A 27,722-nucleotide genomic window follows, 5' to 3' on the forward strand; every position below is an offset into this window, starting at 1 on the left:
TCCTTATTTGTATTTTGTCTAGGTTTTTATTTTAGGTTGAGACCAAATCCTGGTGTGTTTTAACGCTGTGACGCGTCATGTATTAACGCTGTGTTCACATCACCAACCCCCCTTTTCTCATTTCAGCAAAACAGTGCGACATTAATATGCACTTCTGTAAATGTGTAACTCGGTAACATCAATCTTCTTCACATGGCGTTACAGCTGTCAAAAGCTTCATGAAGTAACATCTTCATCATTTATAAGAGAGATTTTTCATGTCTGACCCTTCCTATTGTCCCTTGAACGACCCCCCTAGACTGCTGTTACTTGTTGTTTCTCATTCTGTGTTGTTGTTGTTTTGATTTCGTGCTGGTAAACGCATGCAGAGCCAGTCACAGATGGCGGATTACTCTGCCTACATGATGAATTCTTCATGAAGGGACTCCGACTTTGTTAACACAATGTTATCCGGACGTCACAAGTTTGCCCCCATGGCCATGGAAAGTCAGGGCATATTGGTTTTCACTGTGTAATTGAGACGGAGGCCCTGAGCCAATGGGAATCACCCAGATCTGACATGAATGGGTGAGTCAGTGATTGGATGCTGCCACTGATTCCTCACATTCACACATGCAAAACAACAGATAATAATTCTGTTATGTGATTCAAAAATTGTCCAAAACTGGATTTAGTCCTCTGGGTTTTCCCTAAAGCCAAATAGGAAGTGCAAATATAGCCGATTGCCACCAGGGGGCAAATCTGCAGTTTGGACACATAACAGCTAGATACCAGATGTATGATAACTATCATATCTGTACGATATTTTCACCCACTATATCTGTACGATAAATAATTTCAAAAATGTACGTCAATTTGGATGTTTCCACTTTGGAGCGGCAGTTGTCAGTTAGCTTTAAAATGTGACTATTTTGACTAGCGTAAATTATTTTTTATGGTTGGTATTATCTTCTTTGTGTTGTGAAGTAGGTGTTCATTGTCTTAATGTATGTGCCTTGGGTGTCGTGTGAATATTCATGTCAAAAGATATTGTAGGCTGTTTTTAGTGAGCTGCATTTTCACGGCTCTGAGTTACGCGGCTTTCGTAAAAAGCTAAAAAGCAGTGGCGCGGTGTGTACGTCCTTTGGCTTGTATTTTGAAGGGTAAGATCGGATGTGGTTGCTGATGTGACACATCGTGGACCGTTTAGTGTGTAAAGCAATGAACAGTGGCACTTTTGTAAGTGTGTGTACGATTTTTTTTGTCAAAATAACGATACTTTTGAAGTTGCGGTGCAATATTTCTGTATTTCTCCATCTGGCAACACTGCCTTTGCCCCGTAGGGTGCCAGATAGCTCACTTGGTAGAAGTGGCCTGCTCTCTTTTTAAGTATTGCATCAAAGTTTGTGGTACATTAGTAGAGTGCGACATTAATATGTGGTGCAGATTCAGTCTGTATCTGTTTGTGAAAATACATCATCCCACCTTGAACGTGTGTGTTGCCTGATGGGCACGAGTTTGGCTAACTTGTGTTGCGGCTAACTTTAGCTGCGGTCTCCTCTTTAGCAGGGCCTTTATGGAAGAGCCAAACACCCATTTCTTGTGTCTCGCTGCCGAATCGTGGGTTATTACGCCAGAAATAGTGAGTGGTGTAAAATGAAAAAGCTCATTTTATGTGGCACAGAGGTGTATTGCTCTGAACTTAAATGGCTGGGGAAATGGGAATGGCTGTGCTACACAAAGATTACAAGCAGAAAGGATTCATTCTCCTTCTTGCATATTGCTTGAACAGACAAGACGGACAACTCCACCTCATTTTATTACATAAATTTGCTTCTCTATTATACAAATTTCTCTCTCCCTCTGTATATATACAGATTGGCTACAGCAGAGGAGAGAAAACTGAAGTTAGAATGAGTCAGAATTTTGTGTAAATGACATGAAAGCACACATCCTAACAGGTATTTTTGGTGTAATGGTGTGATATTTTCTTGGCACACTTTGGGGCCTCTAGTAACAATTGGACATTGTTAAAGCCTCCATCTTTAGCCGTCTTCTGATGGCTACTCCCAGCAGTCTCTAAGGTAACATCATGCGACTGTTATCCAGTAATAGCAAAGTGGTTATGTTTTGATAAGCTATTTTTACCGCCACAAACACACACCTAAGGCTGAATATAGGGTGTGTGCAATTGTCTTAAAAAGCTCCTTTTCTTGTAACCGGGGGTGGGGGGAAGAGGATGTTTCATGTGCCGTCAGGAAGCTCCTTCAAACAGAGAGAAAGCCTTTGTGCCCTGCACATGATTTTCACAGTAACAGCCTTGATGCACTCTTCACTTTTTTTTGTGTATTCTACGAATAAGAGTGTGAGGCCATGAAAAGTGCTGATGGCTGGAGTTTGTATGGGATAATAAAGAATTACAAATGGACACACTGAATGGCGATAAATGCTATCTGCTCCCACCATGTTGTGTCTTGTCTGAGTCAAAGTGTTCTAGTTTTTTAACGGGTTTACTCAAAGATATATATATTTTTTTCCCCTGCACGTCTTTCTGTGTCATCTGTTTAAAAAAAAAAGTGTCTGTGATCGTTTGTAGTGCAGCGGACCACAACACTGTCCTGCCATCTCGCTATAATATACTGTATGTAGTATTGATGTTAATTATAACAACACTCAGACTCTTAACTGTAGTAGCACGCCGCTCCACAGGTCTATTATCATAATAATCAATAATTACACTGACTGTTGGGCCCTATCAACCTATACTGTTTTCCAGAAATAACATTTGAATTAAATTATGAATAGACACCAGAAGAGAGGAGAGAAGGAGCAGGATATCGCCATCCAAACCACTGAGTGGGCACAGGTGCTCTACTATAATGCTTTGCAAATACACAAATATGGATCTGAAAATTCATTAAAAAATATCACACTCTATTGTTTCAGTAAAATAGCACTCCCTCTTGTGTGGTATTGCTTAATTACAGGTCCAAGGACTCATATTGTTGTGGTGTTTTCCTCAGATCGCTTGTTGATTAAAGATGCCCCGTGGAGTTGTCTTACGATCAAACAAAGGTATGTTTACATGCATTGTTACTCACCGAAATGCATTGTGTGTAGCTTCGGGGTATATTTGTCGAATGACAAATGCATTTCCTTCCTTATGAAACTTTTGGAAAGCCCATGTTTTTCCCCCTAAACCTTTGAAACTTGAATTGTTTGGTCTCATGTTTACCATTGACCTTGAGTTTTGTCTCCTAAAACAACTTTACTATTATACTTTTCTTTGTCTGTACCTCATACAATCACACTTTAATTAACCTGAATTTAAAGGACCACTGTGTAATAATTAATGGCATCTAAGGGGGACACTACAACGTGCTTGAAACAGTGGACTCTTCCACTCACCGTCCCCATTCCCTTTCCCGTGTGAGCCAGGGAACTATGGTGTAAAACCTCTTTCACAACACTCTCCGCTCTCTTGTACGGAGCCTGCGTCGGGTCATGGAGGGAAATATTTTTAGATCTCGTTGTACACTGTATAATGACAATAAAAGGTGATTCTGATATTTTAATATTTTGAAGGAAAGCAAAAAGAATTGCGAGGGAAAGCAAAAAGTATTGCAAGGAATTAAAAAATATTGCGAGGGAACTCAAAAATATTGCGAGGGAACGCAAATAGTATTGCGAGGGAATGCAAAAACATTGTGAGGGAACACAAAAATATGGTGAGGGAACGCAAAAACATGGTGAGGGAACGCAAAATATGGTGAGGGAATGCAAAAATATGGTGAGGGAACGCAAAAATATGGTGAGGGAACGGAAAAAGATTGTGAGGGAATGCAAAAATATGCTGAGGGAACGCAAAAATATGGTGAGGGAACGCAAAACGATTGTGAGGGAACGCAAAAAGATGGTGAAGGAACACAAAAAGATGGTGAGGGAATGCAAAAATATGGTGAGGGAACGCAAAAATTATTGCAAGGGAACGCAAAAGTTCGGTCCAAACATATTTCCCACCATGACCCTACCCGGGCTCCGTACTCCTGCTTTCTCAGCAATTTCCTCTTTTTCTTTCTCCATTTCAGCTGCTGCAGAAGACATAGTGTTAACCCTAACGTGTTGAGATGGCTGCCTCTGTAAAGCAAGCCCCTTACCTTCAGTACATGTAACAGGCAAATTCTAATGATAGAATTTTTATTTGAATGTGATTGTACAATTATACAAAGATAATTATGGGTACAATCTAAATACTAAATATAACATATCGCACAAATATGTCGTTCCTCTACCAAGTCTCTCTTCTTTGTCTCTCTTCCGAGAGACAAAGAAGAGAGAGAGAAGCAAGCGTGATCTCCAACTTTGTCCATTCTGTCTCCACACAGTGCACAGACCGCTTGCAGAGCAGTTCAACTTGAAACATTTGTACGTTTACGTGTATGCAGTCCCATGGCGAAAGAAACAAAAGAGCTCACATTTCCTTTTTGCCCTTGGCTGTCAGTGTTACTCTCGATAGCCATGTACGGAATGCTGTTCTCAGCATGTGACTGTGGTACTGGCAAAAAAGTGCAGTATCTTGGATTTAGCCTTGAAACAAACCAGTCTCTCCAGGATCACTCATTAAGTTCTGCCAATATGTGTGACCTCACATTTTGGTATCAAGATTGTTTTTTTTTTCTTTTATAAACGAGTCTACAGACTTGCATATTAATGTGATATTAATGTGTTTTAACTGCTGGAGGTGCTTTTGGCTAGCTTAAGTGGGGGCATTTAAAAAGCACATGATCCGGGAAAGGAATCATGCTTTTCTTCTTATAAAGTTATAAAAACACACTATCTGCATTGACATAATGTGAGGTAGAGGCCTCCACCAACAACCCATTCAACTCCTAAGGAGTTCTGCTTTAAATCCTTGGAAAAACAAGAAATTTGATAAATAGTGCGTGAGAAAGTCAGCCTGAGACACAGAGGCTTGCTTTCACTGAAGAACCTGGAACCTAAAGTTTTATGTTGTGTTTGTTAAACGGCTTACTCTTAGTCCGTAGTAAAAATCCGACATTTTACATCAAGATGCATGATTTTCTCTAAGGGCGTTTGGTGTGGAAGTGTGAGTGGCTGAGAAACTTCAGTTTTAAGACAGTAGAGGCTTGTCTCATTGGCGAGATGAAGCTGGCGTATGTAGATTTTTATGAGGTGAGCTTTTTGTTTAGTGGTGAAACCTTGACAACTACACTTAGCAGCGTCATATGTCAGTACGTCATACAACTCCCCCGTAACTATCCCTTTAATTCTCTGAACTTGGGGTAGACTCTGCCCAGCCCGCAGCTTATTACTGGGAATTCTGATTACAGTAATCTCACAGTCATTTGAAGCAGATTTACGTGTTCTGCAGGTCACACTGGCAGCGTGATGATAACAATCCGAGTCTGCATCCAAGTCGGTCACGTTTAATACGTCCGTCCTCCCATTGATAAAGAAAGGTAACCTCTTTGAGCTGACACCGCAACATACTTACTACATACTTTTAGCTACAAGAATGCAGCATAGAAGTAATTATGGGCTTACAGCAGCATTCATGCAGGATTAGCTTCCTTAAATATTCCCCCCCCCCCTCACATGTGCTTAATATGTTTAAGCTCCCATCAGGTCTACATGAACGTGATCTCACTCTCAGTAAGCTATAATCTGGCTCAGGGCATTGAGAAGCATCATCATGTTAGAGCTCTGGGATTTAGCTTGAGTTCATGAAATGCATCAGAACAAATCATCACAGTCATATTAAACCAAGTCATAGACTGATAGATTATTTTTAAATGAACTGTTATGAAAAGTTGGGTGTGTTTGTAGGAGACGTAACAAATGTATGTGTATATATAAATATAGTTATTTTTATTTATTCATATTGGGATTTATTGTTTATTTTGCATCACGACACATTAGCGCAAGCGTGCTTTACGTTTCAGAAAGCTGTCAAGGCCAACATGTGGATATTTTCAGAAAGCTGTCAAGGCCAACATGTGGATATTGCCGTAATTTCACTCGTGCTGTTGCAGGAAACTGGCGAATCAGCAGCTTTGTCACCAGAGAGGAGAGAGGTGCAAAAACTTGACTGTACATAGTTTCCATTTATTTTTTGGCCTGTTTTTGGACATTGAGACAAAGATTCAAACCAATGATATTTTAAGTATGTTTTATACTGTTCAAATTTCAAATTTAGCACGCAAACTCTGGTGTTCGTGTACAACTACAGTGTTTTTCTTCATTTGAAATTGTTAATACTCTATTTTAACATGCAGTAAACTGCAAATAACTGCCAGATATTGAACGTTATTCTGGAAAAAAGTCCATATGGACAGTTTGAGGCTTAGGTGTTAAAGGGTTAGGCTCTTTTTGATTTAAATTACACACCCCAAAACAAACAAATATATGAATAAATTGATATTTAAGCATCATTAAGTCTGTAAATGCCACCTGTGCAGTGATAGAAGAATAAAGGACAGTCTGGGTGGTGTTCATTTTCCTTTTTTCCCCCTTTACTTTGGTCAAAGCCCCTCGATGGAAATGATAGGCTTGATAGTCCCAGTGTCTGTCAAGATAACCGGCTGGAGACGAGTAACACAAAACCCTTGACAGTGTAAACACACAGTGTCTGTCCAAACTGCTGCTGTCTTTGGGTCAGAGCTGCCACTGACCGACATAATCTGCTGTGAAAATCTGTAGCCGTTCTCCGTCCAGATGCTTTCTGGGTCCTGTGCACTTGGACAAAAGTGACGGACACCTTTGCCCACTGACAAAGGGCCTGGCCCTAATTGAAGCGGACAAGGCTTGCTGATGGAGCCTTTTTGAGCAACTGACCTTGGTCAAAGGATCTAAGAGGACCTAATGAAACATAAGTGAAGGGCAGTTTGACTCCAACGACGAGGGCACAACCATACTGTCCGATCTCCGCTTATCAGCCTCAGGACGGTGGTTGTGCGTTGACCCTTAATGACCTCACTGAAAACATGTCTTATGGGCCACATAAGAGCTGTGGAAGTGATGCTTTACATTTTTTTTTGGCCCCCTGAAGGGAAAATGAGTCTGATGTTGCGCCGTTCCGTTGTTTCCTCTTTGTCGTGGATTGTCACGAGAAAGGAGAACGGGCCTCAGGGTGTCTCGAGACCAAACGCTTTGGGAATGGAGGACATGCTGTTTTTCTTTGAAACTCTGAGGAAGGAGACTGGGTTCTTTTTAGAAAGTGCTCAGGAATGTGTATGGGAAAACCTGTGTGGGCCACTGGAATCTCCTCAAAGCAGCCGAGTACAGCACAAGTGCAGAGCCCTCGCCTTGGGAGAGAGGAACCGCTCTTTGTGATCACAAATGGCATGGAAAAAGTGTACATTGTTCACTGGCCATTGATTATTCACTGGTTTTTGTTCTTCGGGTCCTGTGACTCACCTACAAGGTCTTTAGCTCACTGACCCCCCCCTCTGACTGCATGCCCAAAATGCCCACACAAATCCATGACACAATATTTCATTGTCACAAAGAAAAGAAAAAAAGAATTTGGCCTCCAAACACATCAGTTAAAGTCAGATTCCTTTTTTAACACAGTGTTATGTTATGTTATGTTATATTATATTATATTATATTATATTATATTATATTATATTATATTATATTTTATTATTAATACCGAAATCTCTCCCATCTAATAACACAGGCTGGTAGGAGCCAAAAACACGAGGGGTGTAAATAAAACATAAATTCACATAATCACAAATAATAATAATTAAATTATTATTTATAACACGTATGTAGATATATGAGTTCACCAGTCAAGGTATTAGATATTTCATGTTATATATAATATACAATGCACATAACTATTATATTTAATAATGATGTGCAACTGAAAATTTCTTCTTCGGTGTAGGATTTGGAGCAATTTGCCTTTCGCACATTTTGTCCGTAGCGAGGTGCCGTAGTACCGCGGAGCACGGTTTCCATGGAGACGGGTGTATCGACGGACGCGGAGCGACCGCGGAAACTCACTCAAGTCATGACGGACGACGGCGAGTTGGGCGAATTCATCGTGCATGAGCTGAATAATGCGCGTGGTGGTGACGGCGAGGAAGAGCAGCAGAGGCTGTGCGCGCGTGAGGACACGGTGAGTGTCTGAGTGTGAGTGTCCACCGCTCAAGTCAGGACAGGACACTGAAGACGTCATGTGGTAAAAAGCATGTGCATGGTGGTTTGTCTCGCTTTTTTTGTGAAGTATACATCATTCCATGTCATGTTACTTTAAAACTCCCTTTAAAATCATCATGAATATCTTAATTGTGATACCATGATGGAGTATGATGTCGTCATTTTAAGCAGATCATACACTACTTTCTTCACACTTTTGACAAGACTAGACGCTCATTGGCCCCCCAGGTCATTTGGGTTTGACACCCTTACTCTGAGGAAAAACACATTTTAACCACACAAAACAAAAGTGTCACCCATGCTTGCTTCAATCTAAGATATCACACAAATATGTTTGCTGCTTTATCTCGCCGTTTGACAACCTTTTCTGACAGGAAACGGAAGTTTGTGCCGCGTTGTAAACTGCTCTCACCCCCTTATAGTGAAGTCCATTGAGAAACAGTGGTGATTTCAAATTGCAAGGCACACAGGACACACACTTGACCAATCTCAATGAAACACAACATGAGATTAAATTGACTTTCTCCCGATAGGTCTCAGACGATATTCCACTTTCCCTGCTCAGCTACTTTGAAACCTCGAAATGCAGAGCAGCACGTTGTGAGGAGCTCATCCTGGAGGAACTTCAAGGTATGGGAACTTGTAATAAAACAAGTAAGAATAGGCTTGGACGGCTTTTTAAGGTGGGTTTAGCTGCAGAACCTCTGACCTCTACCGTTAAAGTTGTCCTGATCAGATGACGACAGAGGGACTTTGAGCTTCTGTAGGCTTCTGTAGGCTTTGTCATTATATGAAATGATCTTACATTTTGCATGTTTTATGGTGTTACCTGTTTTGTGATTTCTGAGATGTAATGCTGCCCTCTACAGTCTCAATTTCCCAATCGCAGTTAGAAGTTAGAACAGGATGACATAAGGGAGAAGGAAGAAGAGAGACATATAAAAGAAATAAGATAGGTGGAGGAAGTGGAAATGAAAAAGGAAGGAAGGTAATGGGAACATAAAGGATATGAAGGGAAAATATGAGGAGGACAAGACGGGGATAATGGAAAACATGATGGAGGAGGACACAAGGAGAAACACTAGTGAAGAGAAATGGATGACTCAAAAACACTGACACAGAGGATGACAATAGAACATGAAGTAAGGATGAAGAATGAGATCAGACATTTACTGAAACAAGAGAAGAGAGAGAAGAAGATGAGGGAGGAGAAGGACCAGCTCAACCCTCATGAGATCATAATGTTTGATGACGATGATGACGATGATGGTAAAGACTTCTGCCCTGTCTATAAATCTCATCTCAGACTTCCCTGCGTCACATCACACTGACGTCAGGATGACCTCGCCTCACGAACCCGATAAGGACGCGATGAGTCTTAATATGCAGGTAAACACTTTGAGTCTTCTGTCTCGTCTTAAGTTGGTCACTGTATCAGAATGACGTCACTGTTTCTTTGTGACGCAGGTTCCCGGTGACACAGAACCCGAGGGAAACGTGTCCTCTCTCAGCAATGATGGTAAAATCAACTTTTTGCTCAATTTTATTTTATTTTTGGGATGAGTTGTTGTGGACACTGAGACACTTATCTCAGATCCACTGTCAGATGATCAAATAACACATTTATCTCTGGAAGTTAGTAAAAAAAACAACCTGAAATTATTTATTTTTACCACCCAGGGACATGGGAGCTACTGGTCTACTGCTGCCCACTGCTGTTTAGTAGTTTTGTGTGACTTTGGTAAAACTGGGGCAGCCTGTGGCCAAGTGGGAGAGGGAACTTGGCTTGTAACCGGAAGGTTGCTGGTTCAAGTCCCCACCAGGTCAAAAGGGCTGGGGTACCCCTGAGCAAGGTACCCAACCCCCATTGCTCCCCGGGCGCTACTCAGTGTGGCAGCCCACTGCTTGTAATTCTAGGATGGAACAATAATTTCCCTAAGGGGATTAATAAATTATCTAAAAAAAAAAAAGTCACAGAATAACACATTTGAAACAAGTCCTGTGCTGATTTTCTCTCAGAACTTAAATAAACTCAACGCACAGAGAACATTAATGCATTCAGCTTGATATGACAGCGTGACAAGAGGACGTAAAATAAACGACGTTGTATTTTCCTGCACTAGACTCAAGCATTGTCAGAAAAAGTCCACAAGAGGTCAGTGTTGTCCTAGTTTTGTTCTACTTCATGTCAGCTGTAATTATGGAGATCTAGGCCTCTGTAATGCCACCGTTTGAATTCTGAGGGTGATAAAATGCGAGATGTACTTTCTCTTCTCTGCCGTGTGTGATAAGAGAAAACGATTTGACCTCACTTTGGCACTTTGTGCTCATTTTCTTGTCACCTGTCATAGGTGAGGCAGAAATGGACGAGTGCAGGTGGTGTGAAAAACACGCGGACGTCGAAGTGACGACGACTGAAGAGGAGGTAAAGAGAAGCAGTCGGTGCGAGCGGGAGCTCGGAGGGGAACAGGAGGAGATGAAGAGGAAAGAGGAGGAAAGGAAACGAAGCCAGATAAACTTCCAGGAGGAGCTGAAGAAGATAATGGACGCAGAGAAGGTGAATCATTTGAGACTCTTTCCGTTCTTCTTGTCTGACACATGTCGCTACTTAAAAGTAAAATGAGGGGCTCTCTTATGTCTTATTATGGGGGGTTTGCTCAGGTTGAATTCTTGTGAACTTCATTTTGAGGCTATTTTCTTGATCAGGATAGCTTTTAAGTGATTCTTCAAGATATTACATCCAGTTATAAACCTCTGGGATATAAAAAAGGAGATAATAAACAGATTAATTGAGTTTTCAGCCTGTGAGTGTCTTGTGTTCTTATGTTATTTTTTTTATTTCTGTCTGTATCCAGCAACATCAGAAGGAGCTGGAATTGATGGGGAAGAGAGCTCAGGAAAAACTTGAGCAGGAATTCCAGCTTCAGCAGGTACAGTATATCTGTATTAAATAACAATGATGGAATAATACGTTTAATTTGAATAATAATCCTCATTAACTAATTAAAATGTTTACTCATTTAGTTACAAGATGGAGTGAAATGATGATATTTTATTTTTTTTTACCCCTCAGGAGCTGATCAGAGACTTGCAGAGACAAGTGAATGAAGAGAGGAAGAAGATGGAGGCGGAGCACAAGAGGATAAAGGACGAGGATGAGAAGAAAAGGAAGGAGATGGAAGAGAAGATGAAGAAAGAGGAGGAGGAGGAAGAAGAGAGGAGGAAAAGGGAAGCAGAGAAAAACAAGAGAGAGATGCAGAGGATGGAGGAAGAGACGAGAAAGAAGAAGGAGGATGACAGCAAGAGGAAAATAGAAGAAATGAGACTCAAGGAAAAGCTCAGAAGAAAGGAGGAGGAACAGCGGCGGAGGGAGGAAGAAGAAAGGAGGAGAGTGGAGAATGAGGAAAAGGCGGAAAGAGATGAGGAGAAAAACAGAATGCATGAGGAGAAGGAAGAAGAGAGAAGTATAAAAGACCCGAGATGTAAGGGTGAGAAGACAAGGAGACACGGAGAGGAAGAGGAAATGATAAGGAAGGAAGGTAATGAGGAAATAACAGAGATGAAGGGAAACAAGACAGGGAAAATTGAAAACATGGTGGAGGAAGACAAAAGGAGAAAACCGAGTGAAGATATAGGACTGAAGGAGTGGAGAGGGAAAGAAAAGGGTGACGTGGAGGATAAGAGAAGTGAGGAAGAGCAGAGGATGACAACAGAACATGAAGTAAGGATGAGGAATGAGGTCAGAGATTTACAGAAACAAGAGAAGAGAGAGAAGAAGAGGAGTAAGGAGGAGGAGCAGGAAATTGTAAATGAAGAGGGTGAGAGGAAAAAGAAGGAGGAAGAGAAGAGGAAGAGAGAGAAGGAGGAGGAGGACCAGAGGAGGACATCGGAAGAGGAGATGAATCAGAGAGAGGTAGAAATTGAGAGGAAAAGGATTGAGGAAGATGAGTGTAAGAGTGTGAAGGAGGTAGAGGAGAAAAACAAGATACAGAAAGACACAAGAAAGAAGGAAAAGGAGAGGAACAGGAAATGTGAAGGAGAGGAGACTGAGAACTTCATGGAGGAAGATAGAAGGAGAACCACTGATGACGAAACAGAAGTGAAGAAGTGTGAAAAGAAAAACAGTGATGAAGAAAATAAGAGAAGAGACGCAAAAGAAGCTGAAGTATGGATGAAGAAGAAAGAGGAAGAGGAAAATGGAGAAACCAAGGAAATGCATCTCAAGGACGAGAGTAAAAGGAGAAAGAAGGAAGTTGAGAAGAGACATAGTGAGGAACGTAAAGGTGAAAGGAACAAAGAAGAGAAAACTGCAAAAGATAAAGAGAGGGAGGAAGAATTAAGGCCTGAGAAAGAGAGGGAACTGAATAAAACGAATGAAAGGGACAAAGAAAAGAGGCAGGAAGAGAAAGAAGAACAGAAGACCAAAATACAACTCAAAGAAGATAAGGAAAGTGAAAAGGACGAGAAGCTGAGGCCACATGAGCAGGAAAGAGAAAAGGACACCATGAAAACTCCAGACAACACCACAGAGTCCTTAACCTCACAAGTAGAAAACACCACCATCCCGTCCTCCTCAAGACCTGGTCCTTCACAAAGCCAGTCCACATCCAGTCCCAGCAGCTCTGAAACAAGTGTGTGTCTCCCCGAGCACGCGGAGCAGAAGAGACTGGCGTGGATGAAAGAGTGCGTCCCGTGGTCCAAACTGTCTCTGCAGAACAAGAACAAGCAAAGAAGAAGAGGAGGCGCCGGCGGTCGAAGGAGAGCGAACAGGACGTCAGAGTGCGACAGTCTCCAGGCTCCTGTCTGTCCTCACACGGTGCTCATGTCCACAGGCTGTGAATCCCTGCAGCAGGTGTGTTCATTGGTGACACTGTTTATGAAAGATGAAGTTGTTTGAGACACAAAGTCAGTTTATTATTAAAAAGGACACGAAATGTACTAAAAGTACAAATAGTCACTTTTTTTTTTCTTTTACAATATTATGTAAGTAAAAGTTAATTTACTGTAACTTTTAAGTAAGTAAAAATTACATTTACTGTACTCAAGTATCAAGTATCACTTGTCTGGTATAAAATGTATTTAAGTTTAAGGAGTAAAAGTAGAGTAAAAGAGTTAAGATTAAGCGACAGTAGCTCAGAGGTAGAGCGAGTCGTGGGTTCGATTCCGGGCTCCGCTAGTCTATTATGTGTCCTTGGGCAAGACACTTAAGCCAGCTGTGTGTGAATGGATATGAAAGATGTTTGATAGGAAATGCACCACTACATCACCGTGTACCCCACACCAAAGTCCATAGACAAAATAAGTGATTTTACGTGATTTTACCAACGAAGCACCCTATAATGAGTCTTTTAGAATAGGGTTTTTTCTCATATTGTAATATACTGAGCATCACAGCTAAGAATATGTCTTTTTTCTCTGTGTCTGTCTGTCAGGTGACCACAGTGACCCTGGAGGACTTACCTGGCTGCAGCTTATCCACACTTGCTCAGTGTCGTCACCTTCAGTCGCTCACCCTCAGGCGCTGTGGCCTCAAATCCCTGGAAGGCCTCAACCACCTACCAAACCTCTGCTGCGTCGATGTACAGGTGTGTTACTGACTCTCTCTCTCTCTCTCTCTTCACTTTTATAAAATGTTGCCTTTACTGACTCAGTGTTGTTTCAGGAGAACCACATCTCATTTGTGGACTGTGGAAACATGGCGAGCTTACGTGTTCTTCAACTCGGCCACAACAGGCTGACGTCCATCCACGGTTTGAGTGGCGCTGGGAATCTGGACGTTCTCGACCTCTCGCACAACCTCATCACCCGCATTGGTGAGAAGAATTGAGATTGAGAAAAGAGTTGTAAAACCTTCCATTGATTATTATTAATTGTACAATAGAAACACCAATTGATAAATATATTTATTCATTGATTGTTATTAGGAAGTAGCCAGTGAAAAAAATAGGGATTTACAAAAACATGGGACTTAAACGTACCAGCTTTTAAATGTTGATTTTACACAGCAGAAACATGAATTTAAAAAAAATGAAATAAAGACTTGTATATTTCTATTAAATTTTATCACTACTGTTGGAGCAGCCAGCAACGTGTCCAAGTATTTTTTTTTTCCCCGTTTTGATTATTGTTCTTGGAGTAAAATATGCTGGAAAGCTCCTGTCAAGTCTGCAATCCTCCACAAGAGGGCAGCGTCTCTCTCTTCTTTTATCTCCTTGACTTTTCCATATTGAAAGGTTATTTAAAAAACTCAACTTATAAATAGATATTGGCCAAACAAGCAGTTAAATGCATTGATTTACCTCCACTTACTTTATAACATTATGGTGACAACTAGAATTACATGGTGTTGACAAATTGAGCCTTGAGTCAAATGAAGTTTTTAAACTCGCCCATGGTATGATGGTTTTTTTTAGAAATGATTTTTTTTTCTGTTTTATTCTCTCAGCTGGTCTGGAGTGTGCGAGACGCCTGCAGTCGCTGTCGCTGGCTCACAACCAGCTGATCAGCACCAAAGGACTGAGGGACGTCTCCACCCTCCTTCACCTGGACTGCTCACACAACCACCTGGCTGTGGTGGAGGGTCTGGAGAACAACGCTCTGCTGCACACGCTGGACCTGAAGTCCAACAATATCACTGAGGTAAAAACACTGTACATCAGACCTCATTTGTCGAGTTAAGCTCACATCATAATAATCTGTATGTATAGGCATGCAGGGGTGTCCATGGACAATCTCAAACAAAAAAAACCCTGAAATGTGTCTAAAATCTTTTTTCCTGCCAAACAAAGACACATTTTGGCCTCAATTAGACCCAAAACCATCAGAACATCACGTTCATTTGCTGGTAAAATGTGTCTCCTGTTGTCTAGCTCAGTCCTAATGATATATTATAAAGTGCCACAAAGGAGGAACCTGCACATTTATTGTAAATGCAGCACCTAATTGTGTAAAGATTCTTGTTTTTGCCCTGAAAAATGTAAGATAATGTGATTTCAGACATTTATCGCAATAATATTACACACATTCATTTTCCTGTTGTTCCATGCCTGATTGAAATATTCTACTCAAGTAAAAAATACCACTATTTTGATAACATTTCACTTAAGTGCAAGTAAAAGTGTTGGTCTAAAAGTTACTTTAATAACAAAGTTCTTTCTTGTGTCATGCAAAAGGGTCAAGGGGCCATTTTTAATTAAAGGCAAATTAAAGTGCTGATATTTGTAAATATATGTAACAGTCAAAATGGGTCAAAGGTCACAAATGCTTTAACTCTCTCACCTTAATTTAACATTTACCTGTCCACATCATTCCCTGCTGGACGTATTTATTTATTTTAATTCAGGGTAAAAAAAAAACATACGTAAGTAAACGTAAAATTACAAATGTACACAAAAAGTACACAAAAAAACCTACTCATGTACAGTCATTACTTTGCAACTATATTGTGACAGATTGACTGTGTGAACTGCACACGGCGATGACTGTTGACACAGCAGGAATAAAAACGACTGACTGACAGAGATGGACGGAGTCATTTAGCGCCGCCAGTGTTAGAGGTGTGGCCAACCCCGTCTTTTTTTTTTTTGGTCTCTCAGCCCCCGAGTCTTATCAACCACGTCCTCCTCAGAGAGCTGCACCTGGATGACAACAGCGTCTCGTCACTGCAGGGCCTCGCTGTCTGCTGGCTGCCCCTCATGCAGCACCTGTCTGCAGCTCAAAACAGGTAGAGTCCATAAGAGTAGAGGCTATTTTGTAGTCTATTTAATATATTTATATTTTATTTTCTCACTTCTTTATTTTTCTACATTTTGTAAATGTCTGCATTTGGGAAACCTACACTTTTAATATTGTTGGGCAATGTCTCGTTGTCACATTAACAGAAGGCTTTTCATTTACAGTCAATGTTTTGAACTTCATTTCATTAATTGAATGAACCGATCTGACACTTTTTATCAGTGAGGTCCAAACGGGTCTTTCTCAAAATCTCTCTCTTGTGGTGCCACAGCGCTCACTAGTGGTACTAACTGTGAACAGCATATGAACTGAAGAGCAGTGTTAAGACTAGAGATTACGTTAAAGAACAAAACTCAATGTTTCTGTGACTCACATATGTTATACAGCAGCATATCTACTGCATGTACTACTCATATATATGTATATAATATACATGTATATATATATACATATATATATATATATATATATATATATATATATATATATATATATGTGTATATATATATATATATATAATATGTCCTTGTCTTGTTCAACAGAATCACCCTCCTGCCTTCCATGTCGGATTTTGTTTCCCTTGCAAACCTGGATCTGAGATTCAACTGCATATCAGGTAACATGTTGTGTGATTAAATATCAATTATACACTATTTTATTTCCTCTTGTTAAAAGTGAAGCAAAGGAGGTTTCAGAGTGATAGTTTAGGTTGTAGTTATTTGAGATAAATGATGACATGATATAGATAAATGATAAATTAACAAGCGACTCAGGTCAGAAAATTGTGCTTAAATTGACAGTACGATAACATCTTTATCTTTCTATTGGACGGCTTTTTTTTCCAATTGAAAAAACCCACCTTAAAATGATGTACTACACCAAAGTCCAAGGAGTTTTTTTTACTGGCAGAGACACAGGAGCTGCTTTTTGTCACTAAGGTTTTTTGTTCAAACTCAACAACTCCTCAACAAAACTGGTGACTGAGATACAGTGGCAAACATAATGTGTAGACTTAAGGTGTTTTATAAAAGTGACAGATTAGTTATATTTAGTAAGAATAAGTGTACCTGTCTTTAGCAGTGCTGACAATGTGTCAGCAACCTCAAAGTAAAGACGTCAATAGTAAAATAAAATCCAGGCGAGCCACTCAGCTGCAGATTGATTTATTTCACTTCATAAAAAACTTAGATGCACCTGTGTTTCCACCATTTTATGCCCCTGACCTTCATATTGAACAGAAACCTGTCTTTATCCTATTTATTGTAGTATTTATTATACTTATTCTGCTTCTCCCTCAGAACTACACAGTGTGTGTGAGAGCGTGGCGGGATGTCATTTCCTGCGAGACGTCCAGCTCGCCGGGAATCCTCTTCAGCAAGAAAGTAGCTGGAGGTAAGTGGAACACTTACCTTAGCTCTGGGCTGAGAAGAAACTTTCTCTCACTGCTACTGGGAAAATTGTTCAACCTTGTTGTGTTCAACGTGCGTTTGATCATGACCTAACTTTAAAATCCATTAACTAACTCTTAAAGCTCTCTATAACCTGTCATTATTGAAAGGTCTGCAATTTAGAATATACTTTATACATCCTATATAAGCTCTGATTTTTTAATTAGAAATAATAATTGGAATTATTATTATCGCTTATTGTAGTTTGGTTTTGTATCGACATTTATTTTATATACCGTAATACATTTTATTGAATGTTGTCAATGTGTTATTTTACAAGGTGACCTTAAAGGCAGGAGTAATAGCTTTAGTTGTAGTAGTATGAAGTACGTAGGCGATGCAAACCAGTAGTATTGTATTAAACTTTAGAAATATTTTTTTGGGGGAAAAAAGATTTCGGCTTCCTGAAACATCACTCAGTGGCTGTTGATGGATGCAACATACCAGTTCAAATCCAGTTGGCTCAGGTATTGTGCAAACATTCCAGCAGAACACAGGCCTTCCCGTCCATTTCCCCAGGATTAGCGCTGTGATCCGCGTCTGCTATTAGATTACCGCGACGTGCCACTGACACCTGCGATCGCGTACAGTACGTCGTGTAATTCCCCAAATGTTGACACGGCAGAAAGTACAATTATCTTTTTCTGCATATTCACTTACAGCACCGTGCCTTAATGCTGCTTCCGTGTTAGGACAATTATCAGTCAGTATATTTGTCATTAGCAGTGAGCTCAGGTTTGTAAAGGTTTACCCAAGAAAACCCTTTAATTTATCCATCTCAGCCTCAAAGTGCTTCAGTTTGTGCATAAAAGTAATGCATGAAACGTCCATCTATTAAAAAAAACACCAGTTACTTAAGCCTTAACTGAAACATTACCTTAATAATTCATTGAACTTTACTTAACCTCTACTGCCAGCGGTGGACTTAACCCTCCATATTCCCATGCTCATGCCCCGGCCCCTTTCATCCCAAGCCAGTGATAACACAGGGCTAAATTAGAGCTCCAGAAAAAAGAGGGGGAGGTGTGAAGAATTCCCCTGCCCTGTTGCTGCTGCTGCTGCCGCTGCTGCCGCTGCTCCTGATCCTGGAGACGTGGATGAAGAACACACTGGTGGGCTTGATTAATCAGGGCCACTTTTAGAGCCAGTGTTTTGGAGGAAGTCTTCACTAAATGAAATACGGACTTGTGTTCCTACGGAGTGAGCGAGGACGAAGGAATGTGAGCCAGGAGAGGGGGAGGATGAAATTTATATCAATTTAGAGAGGAATCAGGTTGAATTAAGACAAAGCTGAATGAGAGAATGAAGGAGGTTCATGTGTGTGATGTTTCACGTACAGTCACTATGAACAGTTTCCATTATTATTGTATTGCAGAAGTTTCAAAAAAGAAATGGAGAAGCTGAACGAATAATAATAATAATAATAATAAGAATATGGTGCAGTTTTGTTAAGTTGGATATTGAAGTAATATTGTATTCTTGCATTAAGTGGATAAATGTTCTGGTCGCTGTATCTGCCGTGTTTATGTTATTTCCAGTGTTGCGAAATGTGGAGTTGCCCTTTTATTCACGGAAACCGTTTCCATTTCACTCATTCACATCGACCTTTTATCGATACGCCAACTTTTCCACCTCCCTCGAGCGTAAAAAATATGATATTTCAATATCGTATTTAGAATTTTCCCTCTAAATGCACATTATTAAAAAACACACTGACTACACTGTGTGAGTCAAAACCAGCCAGAGTTTTTTCACTTAACCAAAGGCCTCACCTTATAAAATCTTAAAAACCCTTAAAGTGAACATGTTATGTGAACACAGTTTCACATCCTTAACTTAATTAATTTGTGTCAGCAGTTCAAATATTTATTTGGAAAGTTCGTTCCACCACTTTCTTTTTAAATCCTGATTATTCTTTTCTTTAGTTTTATGAGTTTGGAAACTTTTCACTCACCCCTGGCCGTGTAGGATTTATACAGTGTGATTTAGCAAATAACGACAGTTTGCACTTTGTTCAGAAGACGGAGAAACCGCGTTAACGACGAACCTTGAGGATTGAGAAATGAACAAAAGTGAAACGGGGAAAACTGTATTATTAACATTTCGTCCACACTCCTGGCCTAAAAGTATTCTGTCCATACTACATGGATCTTCTCCATTTTCATCCGAATGTGTGCGTATGGTTCAGTCCTTAAGTGAATTACAGTCTGCACCTGTAGACAGCCAGTCAGAGACAACGTGCCCCGAAGGCCTGGAATCTAATCCCGCTCTGTGTCAAAGAGTCCAAGTGAATCCCTCTGTCCTGTGTGGTCACACAAACTGTTTCTCAGAGTAAAATCCATAATTCAGAATTAAGCAGCTGAAACCCTGATATTATGCAGCTGTTTGATCGCTGGTACATTTGATTTTAAGCGTTTTACAATCTGTGGTTATTTGTTTTACAAAATATGAAATTATGAGGATACCAGATTTACATAGAGTAACTGAAATACTGATTATCCACAATTTGGTCGCCCAGGAATGAACAACAACAACAAAGTGGTAAAACTTCTATGTCAGTATGCAATTTCAAATTGAGGCTATTGCATCAAGACTTTAGTCTTTTAAACTTAAAATATAATCTTGCTGATGATAATTCTAAAGAAAGAATTATTTGTTTGTTTCATGCAAATCATTTCCTCTCATTCCATCGTTCACTTGTTTTGCTGCCTTGGTTCCACAACTGATGTTGATAAGCTGTGTAAAACGGGGCTTTTGTTTTAAATAACCCAGAGATCGACTTATTATAACCACGCATTGGTCAAAATATTATGAGCTGCTGAAATGAAAAGGCTCACCCTCAACACATGTTTCCTCCTTCTCTGGTGGCATGACTTTTGTGCACATGGTGCTCTGGGAATCAGAGATCCAGTTGTTCTTAATGTATTTAAAAATCAACTCCATGGCCTAAAACTGTGTATTTTTCGTGTGGATTGTATTGTTGCTGGTCCCTTGTGTCCTGTAGACTTTCCAGCTCCACATTTTCCCACTGAACACAGACCACATTTGGCTCATGCTCCGCTGGTCGATGCTCTGAGTCTGTGTTTCTCTGGCAGATAGTTGGGATTCTTCTGCTTGCACATCCTTAGCCTCAGGCGGCAGTTACCTCTCTCCCAGAATCAAAAAAGGCCGTTCAGGGCTTCCCTCCAGTTTAAGGGCTAATACTTACCTAACATACTCCATTCGGTAGGGAGGTTTATCCAAAGTAGCTGTGTAACTGAACCTTTAGGAGTCTTAAATTTGACTTTATTGCCAGATCGCGGTGTGTGTCGTTATACCAGTGGATAAAGTTCATAAATAAATCACACAGTGTGTACAGTGGAAACTACATATATGCTCTGTTTTCCAAAATAATAATCATCATAGTTGTTTGGTTCTCCTGATGTATTTTATTATAAAGTCATGGTTATTATAACATTGGCAACACTGGTACTAAGCATTACTTCCATTTTGTTGCATAATCGTTATCGTCATCAACTGTTGACTGTGTGAAGGTGTGGACACGACAATCTCACATCCCACAATGCTTTGCCAACCTGTGTGTGTGTGTGTGTGTAGCAGCTGTTATGTCATTCAAGCAACTGTGTATTACCATAAATACATAAATACTCTCAGTGGTCTTTGACTTGTTATATTGCTATTTATACCATTTTCACTAATGTGTGAATACTTTTTTTTTGTGTCGATGCCTCATGTTTGTGTCCGATACCGATATCACAAACTCCAACAGCTAACCAAACTCGAGTCAGTTCACAGACATAATTCTCAAACATGACTCAGCTAAAATGCGTTTGCCAACTTCTATTTATGTTTTTTTTACATAGGATTTTTTGGATTGAATTGGATATTACATGTCTATATTTAAGTGTAGAATTCATCCGTTATATTGACGTGTGCATCCAATACACACTTTTATGTACTAAAGAAATTTGTACCGTTCTCATACGTTGGTTAAATACAAAACCATTCCTCATTTTGTCATTTTAAGCAGGCGGCTTGAGTTGTCAATATTATATACAGTGCCGTCAGTGTTGTAATAGCCAAAACAATAGGGCCATTAAATCACGGCTCTAAGTGCGTGTTTAATCCTGTTTGCTGTCTTTTGTCAGGTCCGTGCTGCAGAGAGCCGTTGCAGGCCTGAGAACCATTGATGGGAAGGAGACAGACTCCCTTCTGTCGGCCCCCGCTGTTCCACAGGTCAGCTTGGCCTCAGGCGGCTTCCTAACGTTTTGCCAGGCTCAGCTCAAACAGACGGGTGATTTACAGCAGCGGCACCGCAGGGAGCTCAGGTAAGATAGAGATTTTATGGACCGCTTTGTGCTGAAGTGCTGTCACTGAGTCTTGTGTGGAGGAGAAAGGAGCCATAATGGTGTCCAAAATTAGCCGTCATTGCTTTCTTCAGCTGTTATGGACACATCAAGGCATTAAGGGACATGCTTGATGTGCACATCCTCAGAAACATAATGTGACACATCTATGAGGTGCAGTTCTCTCATGAAGACTAGGGGGCAGTGCAGGGTAGTATAGTAATTGTCACAGCTGATGTTGTGGATTTGAAAGCCTCCTTCAATAGTGCTGTGATTGCTTCAGTGGTTAAAACAGTTCAAGGAATACTACACTGGTTTGCAGTTAGCTTTGTATCTCTAGAATAGTGGTAGTATTTCTAAAAAAAAACCCTCAGTTTCCCCTGAGTTGAGAAATATCTTCATTCTTTTCTATGTTACATTACGTCAAGGCTTGAAACTGCAACGCTAATTCCGCACTTTTTAGACCCACTCGTAGGGGGACGGGACCTCATTCCCAGAATGTAAACAGTGTCCGCCATCTTTGCTAACAGTTACGCTAACAGGACCATGTGTCACTGGTGGGCACGTAACAAAGAAAAGAATGAAGATATTTCTCAACTCAGGGGAACCTTTAACATCCTTTAGTGTCACCATGTTTTTTTGTAGATGATATGCAATGTATGTTCTGAGTTCTGTGGTGTGCCCCCTAGTGGAATACTCCAGTAAGATGTGTAGGATACGGACAAGTACACAGCAAGTGGGTGAACAACGATGCTTACAGTCTACTGCATGTGGTTGTCTATGAGAATGTGTGCTGCTGTTATCTGTCTATTTTCATTATGATTACATTCTGTTAAAATGACAACGGGGATTAACTATGCAGTATATGACACTCTTATGGGTAACATCTCGAGTTTTAGGGCTGCATATAACAGTAATTCTCATAGTTGACTGGTGTGTCGATCATTTTCTTGATTATTCCATCAGTTTTTTGATCCATAAATTAGCCTTCTACCATCTTGTTTAGTCCTTAAACCACTAACCAACCAGGTTAGTGTTGTAGAGGAGCACAAAACAACGTTTTCACATTTAAAATGCTAAAATCAAAATAACCTCCACATTGAAAACAGTTGCCGATTCATTTAGTAGTTGTTTATTATTTGGTTAACCCGCACAGTGAGGCATGGGATTCTATTAAAGAATCATGTCATGATTATCCTCATCATAGTAATTGCAAATCAGCATGTCATTAATGGAACTGCAAAAATAAATATGCTTAAATGCCCCAAATGAATATTTTCTTCATCAAATCTTCATTAATTCATCGTCAAATGACCTAAACTTAGGTTTCTGTGAAGAAACAAAACAATTATAAAGTGTATTTATAAGAGGTAATGTTACACTTTTGAAGGACACGTGCTGATCGTCCTGCCAGACAGACAGACACGAAGCAGCCAGGAATGTTAGCCATCCCCCTTTGTTATGTCTGATCCGGAGGGTGTAGCGAGCCCTAAAGACAACGTCCATCTATTTTCACAAGTCCTTCGATGTCACTGGCCTCCGCACACATGGATGGTCCTGTGCACGGCGGACCACCAACACTTAAAACAGTGGTCAACTTTCCTGCTTATCTTCACGACCCCTCCAAATTACACAACACAAAAGATGAAACGAGGCGGCAGCTACCCCGTACGGGTCACACCGAGGACTCCTATGGCTCGGGGGTTGGCGCGGCGCTCCCTTTGCTTCACCCCTCACTGTGTGCCCTCTAGCCCCCTGCCCTGTGGACAATGAGCCTTTCTGGGGGCTTCCCAACGACCAACACAGCCATTTAACCCCTGGCCTGACCTTGTGTCAGACTGAGGTTTCGGGGAGGTGAGAAGAGTGCCACACGCCAGTCCACTGGAGTCTGGTGGGGTGGGGAAACCACTGGGTTCTATATCAATCTATATTGATATTGTAAAACAAGTGTCTTTATCAAAGCAAATACTGTGCATACAACAAATGTGTTAGAATGATTATATGTGACAGAGAAACAAGAACTTTTCTTTGCTTCCTCTTTTTTCCTTTTCTCACCCTAGAACTACATTCTATACTCGCCTTCATCACAGGGCCATGTTTTTACTGAGTGAGAGTGAGCCCTCTTGTCTCAAGATGTCTTTAAAATGTAACTAAAATGAACAAATATAGTGAGGTAGCAATGCATCTGTTTATTTGAAGGATTATGTGTCCATTATGAACATGCTTTACTGCAGGTTCAATTCCCTGCTCTTGTATAATAGTTTCATACATGGTCAATTTGACCCCAAAATGAACCAGCAGGTACAAGGGGTAGGGGTCATTATGGTCGCAGTAATATTGGACCCCCCCTGACGCCTCTGTTTCTTATCCCACTGAGAATGAAGAGGTAGATCTTTGTAGAGAAGATGAAGCCAGACTACCAAAGGGTACTGGCTTTCCAGACTGACTGTGCACTAAAGCGTCTCTGGGCCCTCAGGCCTGAGGACGGGGTGGGGACGGGGTGCAGAGCCAAGCATCACTAATAGATTCATTAAGTTCCCATTGATGTGGCTTTGTAGTCAGTTTATCCCCTCAATGAAAGAGACATTATATGGTATTAGGGACACACACTCATGCACGCACGCGCACACACAGACACACACACACAAAATAAAATTGTCATCATGATGTTAAATGTGTTTGCACAGGGTTTTAAAAATTGATAAATGGGCCATGGCACAAATACACTGCATTATTCTGTATCAAAAACAATGAGGAGAATAACGTCTTTCTCTTTATATGATATATTATGTGACAGTGACCAAACAGAACCTTCTAGGGACCCAAAAGTTTCCTGTGCCTCTTTGTAAAGTGGAAAAAACTACTCTGGGAAAACGTTTACCTTCAAAACACACAGTTCAAAATTGAACTACACCTTGCTTATTTATAAAAGGGCCAGAAAATGTCCCGTGAGTAAGTGCTTTTGCCCATTTTTCCAGAATAACTGTCAATATCCGGCAGTTATTTACAATTTACTGCATGATAAAATGGTGTATTAACAATTTAAAATGAAGAAAAACAAAAACAAACACTATAGTTGTCCATGATCACCAGATTTTGCGTGTTCATTTTGAAAGTTGAACAGTATAAATATATATTTTTTTTAGATTTTGCCTCAGTGTCCAAAAACAGGGCAAAAAATGGAAACTTAGGTACAGGCGTTTTCCCCACTTTTTCCTTTTCTGTCGACAAAGGCACTGATTTTTCAGACAGCGCGAGTGAAATTACCGTAATAACCACACACAGGCTTCGACGTGCAACTTCTCAGCTTTCAGAAACTGTTGGAATTTTCCCAATAGCACCAACTGCTGTACGGTAATGCAAAGTGCGCTTGCACAAATGTGTTTTCTGTAATGCGTTTTGTGTTAAAGGGTTAAAATTAGTTCTAAATTGTATGTGAATTAATCATCTGCACTGTAGCAAATAATATTTTATTTTGTGTATGTGTGGGTTTGCAGTAATGCCTCATCTCCCCTGGATGCTGTGAAATGCTCCTGCCGACACTTCACCGAGACTCTGCAACTGGCTGTGGAGCAGAGATTTGCTCATGAATATGGGGACACCACTGTGTCTACACTGGGCCAAACTGCAGTGGAGAAAACAGCGGATATGGACAATAAAAGAGAGCTACCAGTCATTCAAAGCAATATGATTCCAGTGGATAAATCAGCCACGGAGATGAGCTTTCACTCCTCCACAACAAATGAAAAAACAACTTCCTTCCATCTGGAAATGGCACCTGAGTCTGACCATCATGAACTGGACTCCAAAAAGTAATTCACCAAATGCTCGCAGGATTGGCTCAACTCAGTCTCTCGTTTTTTTTGTTGCTATTGCCACAGATACGTGTGAGCTCACATCTCTGTAGCAAAACGACGTTATTTACATGTCTACACACCACAGGTTAAATCACACCAGGATGTCCCCACAACAGTGTTAAAACTCAGAGTTAAGGCCATATACTGTAAGAAAAGTGGATGTAGTCTTCAGGTTTGCTCATTGAAGCCAACCAGGAAGTAAGAATATATTCAGCAGCCACTAGGGGGTGCAAACAGAATTATGTTTGAATGGAATTCTATGAGAAAATGACACTGTTTCTCACTTTATCTATATTTCTGAGGACTTAATGGTCTCAATTATTAGTTGTAGGTCTTTTTTTTTTACAACGCTGTAAATTTTGTTACCATTTGGAGTGAAGAAGCTGGAAGAAATCATTACTCTTGAGGCTTTAAAGCAGGGGTGTTAAACTCATTTTAGTTCACGAGTCACATACAACGCATATAGATCTCAGGTGGGCCGGAGCAGTAAAATAATAGCACAATACACTACAAACAACAAGCTTTTCCCTTTTGTTTTACATTTAATGACGTATCTTTTTACAAAATGTATTATGAACCTGAAATTTCGTGGAGAAAATAAGTGCAATTTTAACAATATTATGCAAAAGTTGACAGTCACACAATTTACAGGCACAAAACATTTCACACAGGTATATGAAAGTGACAACTTTAGTATTTCACATTATTATTGACTGTAATCAGAAAGTGAAATTTAAACAAATTCATCCTGCGGGCCGGATTGGATCCTCACGGGCCGTATGTTTAACACATCTGCTTTAAACAGAACCTCAAATTCTTATGGGTGACATCATGTGACCATAACGGCGCTAAAACATGACATGACTCGTTTTTTTTTAAATAAAACATTTAACATTTCCAGTGACTTGCAGATCAGTAAAATAGCAATATTTGTCAGGGAGACCAGCTTATACAGTGAACGGATGGATAATGTCCACGTCTGTACATCAATTCAGTCACGATGCTGTTGACAACATAACAGTAAGTGCTGATACTTGGTTTGTAATGAAAATCTCACCCTTTTTTTTCTTTTTCTTTCCACGGTGCAAACTGTATGGACGGTGCTGATTGAGAGAGCTAGCTCGCTCTCTATTTATAGCAGCTCAGCGTTTTATTAGTTTCTGCTGCGGAGCATTTGTCATCATTGGAGCCTCCTCTGCGTGATTTACGGCCAAGGATGTTGAACATTCTATTCATTTTAACACGCAGCTTCATCATTAACACTGCGCTATCTATGGGAGGACAATAGATCTTTGATATGAAGGGTGGCTCTGGACAGGCTTAAACTTTCCAGAGTCCTGTTCTCCAGATGTCTGCTCAGAAATATATTTTATGTTTTTTGAAAGGTGCTATGACATCATGTATATCCCTCACTTTATGTGTGTGTGTGTGTGTGTGTCCACAGCACAGCAGCGGCAGTGATTCAGCAGCAGTGGAGAAAATACAGAGAGAAATGTGGGAACATCAGCTGCCCCCCCACAGCTGAGAAGGGAGGCGGAGGAGTGGGAGACAGAGGAGAGCCAGACGCAGGATCGTCTTCTGTTGACAGGAGCGTTATTGAACAAGATGCAGCAATTGCTATCCAGGTAAAACATACGTCACATCATTCTGTCACGTTTACTCACTTGCAGTTTAAAGTTTGCCTCTTTCTGCAACATTCCCTGACAATACAGACCTTTTTTTTGGAGAATTTTAATCCAATAGTAGAAATATTTACTCGTTTGGTCTCATGTTTGACCTGCTAACAAAGTTTTAGATGAAGTGTGACTACCCAATCAAGTGTTGCCATTGTACTGTATTGTTTCTCCAAACCTCTGTGATGCTACTAATTCAAATGTCTACATGCTTTTATATCAACATAACAGTGTTAAGACCTCGCCATCACCAGATGACAGTTTAATATTGATGACACTTAATATTGATATTGAAATATAAAACCTTTTTGTACAAATGTGACTTTTCCCATTGTTTGCCGAAAAGTCAAATTGGATTTTTACATTTCTCTTTTTCTAACATCCGACGCATTGATCTTGACAAGTCTTGGACCAGCACTGATATTAAGTATCGGATCAGCTGATCCATGATGAGGAAAACTGCATGATCTTTTACTATAGTTTTTACCTTTTTGC

At 40.4% G+C, this 27,722-nt stretch overlaps 1 protein-coding gene across 1 annotated transcript in view; it reads left to right on the top strand.

Annotated features, from left to right (window-relative positions):
• Positions 1-2,785: 2,785 nt before the first annotated feature.
• lrriq1 (leucine-rich repeats and IQ motif containing 1) overlaps positions 2,786-27,722 on the top strand; it is a 43,582-nt gene continuing 18,645 nt past the window's right edge. The window contains exons 1-19 of the mRNA XM_044036054.1: positions 2,786-2,845; positions 2,967-3,054; positions 7,934-8,128; positions 8,703-8,799; positions 9,476-9,558; positions 9,637-9,688; positions 10,521-10,726; positions 11,025-11,099; positions 11,243-11,987; positions 12,030-13,021; positions 13,602-13,754; positions 13,832-13,982; positions 14,615-14,808; positions 15,765-15,892; positions 16,446-16,519; positions 17,202-17,295; positions 21,500-21,679; positions 25,195-25,509; positions 26,999-27,179. Of these exons, the coding sequence (XP_043891989.1) occupies positions 7,967-8,128; positions 8,703-8,799; positions 9,476-9,558; positions 9,637-9,688; positions 10,521-10,726; positions 11,025-11,099; positions 11,243-11,987; positions 12,030-13,021; positions 13,602-13,754; positions 13,832-13,982; positions 14,615-14,808; positions 15,765-15,892; positions 16,446-16,519; positions 17,202-17,295; positions 21,500-21,679; positions 25,195-25,509; positions 26,999-27,179 (3,882 nt within the window). The 5' untranslated portion in view covers positions 2,786-2,845; positions 2,967-3,054; positions 7,934-7,966. The remainder of the gene's footprint in view (positions 2,846-2,966; positions 3,055-7,933; positions 8,129-8,702; positions 8,800-9,475; positions 9,559-9,636; positions 9,689-10,520; positions 10,727-11,024; positions 11,100-11,242; positions 11,988-12,029; positions 13,022-13,601; positions 13,755-13,831; positions 13,983-14,614; positions 14,809-15,764; positions 15,893-16,445; positions 16,520-17,201; positions 17,296-21,499; positions 21,680-25,194; positions 25,510-26,998; positions 27,180-27,722) is intronic.

The sequence above is a fragment of the Solea senegalensis genome, linkage group LG10 (assembly GCF_019176455.1).
Source record: "Solea senegalensis isolate Sse05_10M linkage group LG10, IFAPA_SoseM_1, whole genome shotgun sequence".
NCBI classification, from domain to species: Eukaryota; Metazoa; Chordata; class Actinopteri; order Pleuronectiformes; family Soleidae; genus Solea; species Solea senegalensis.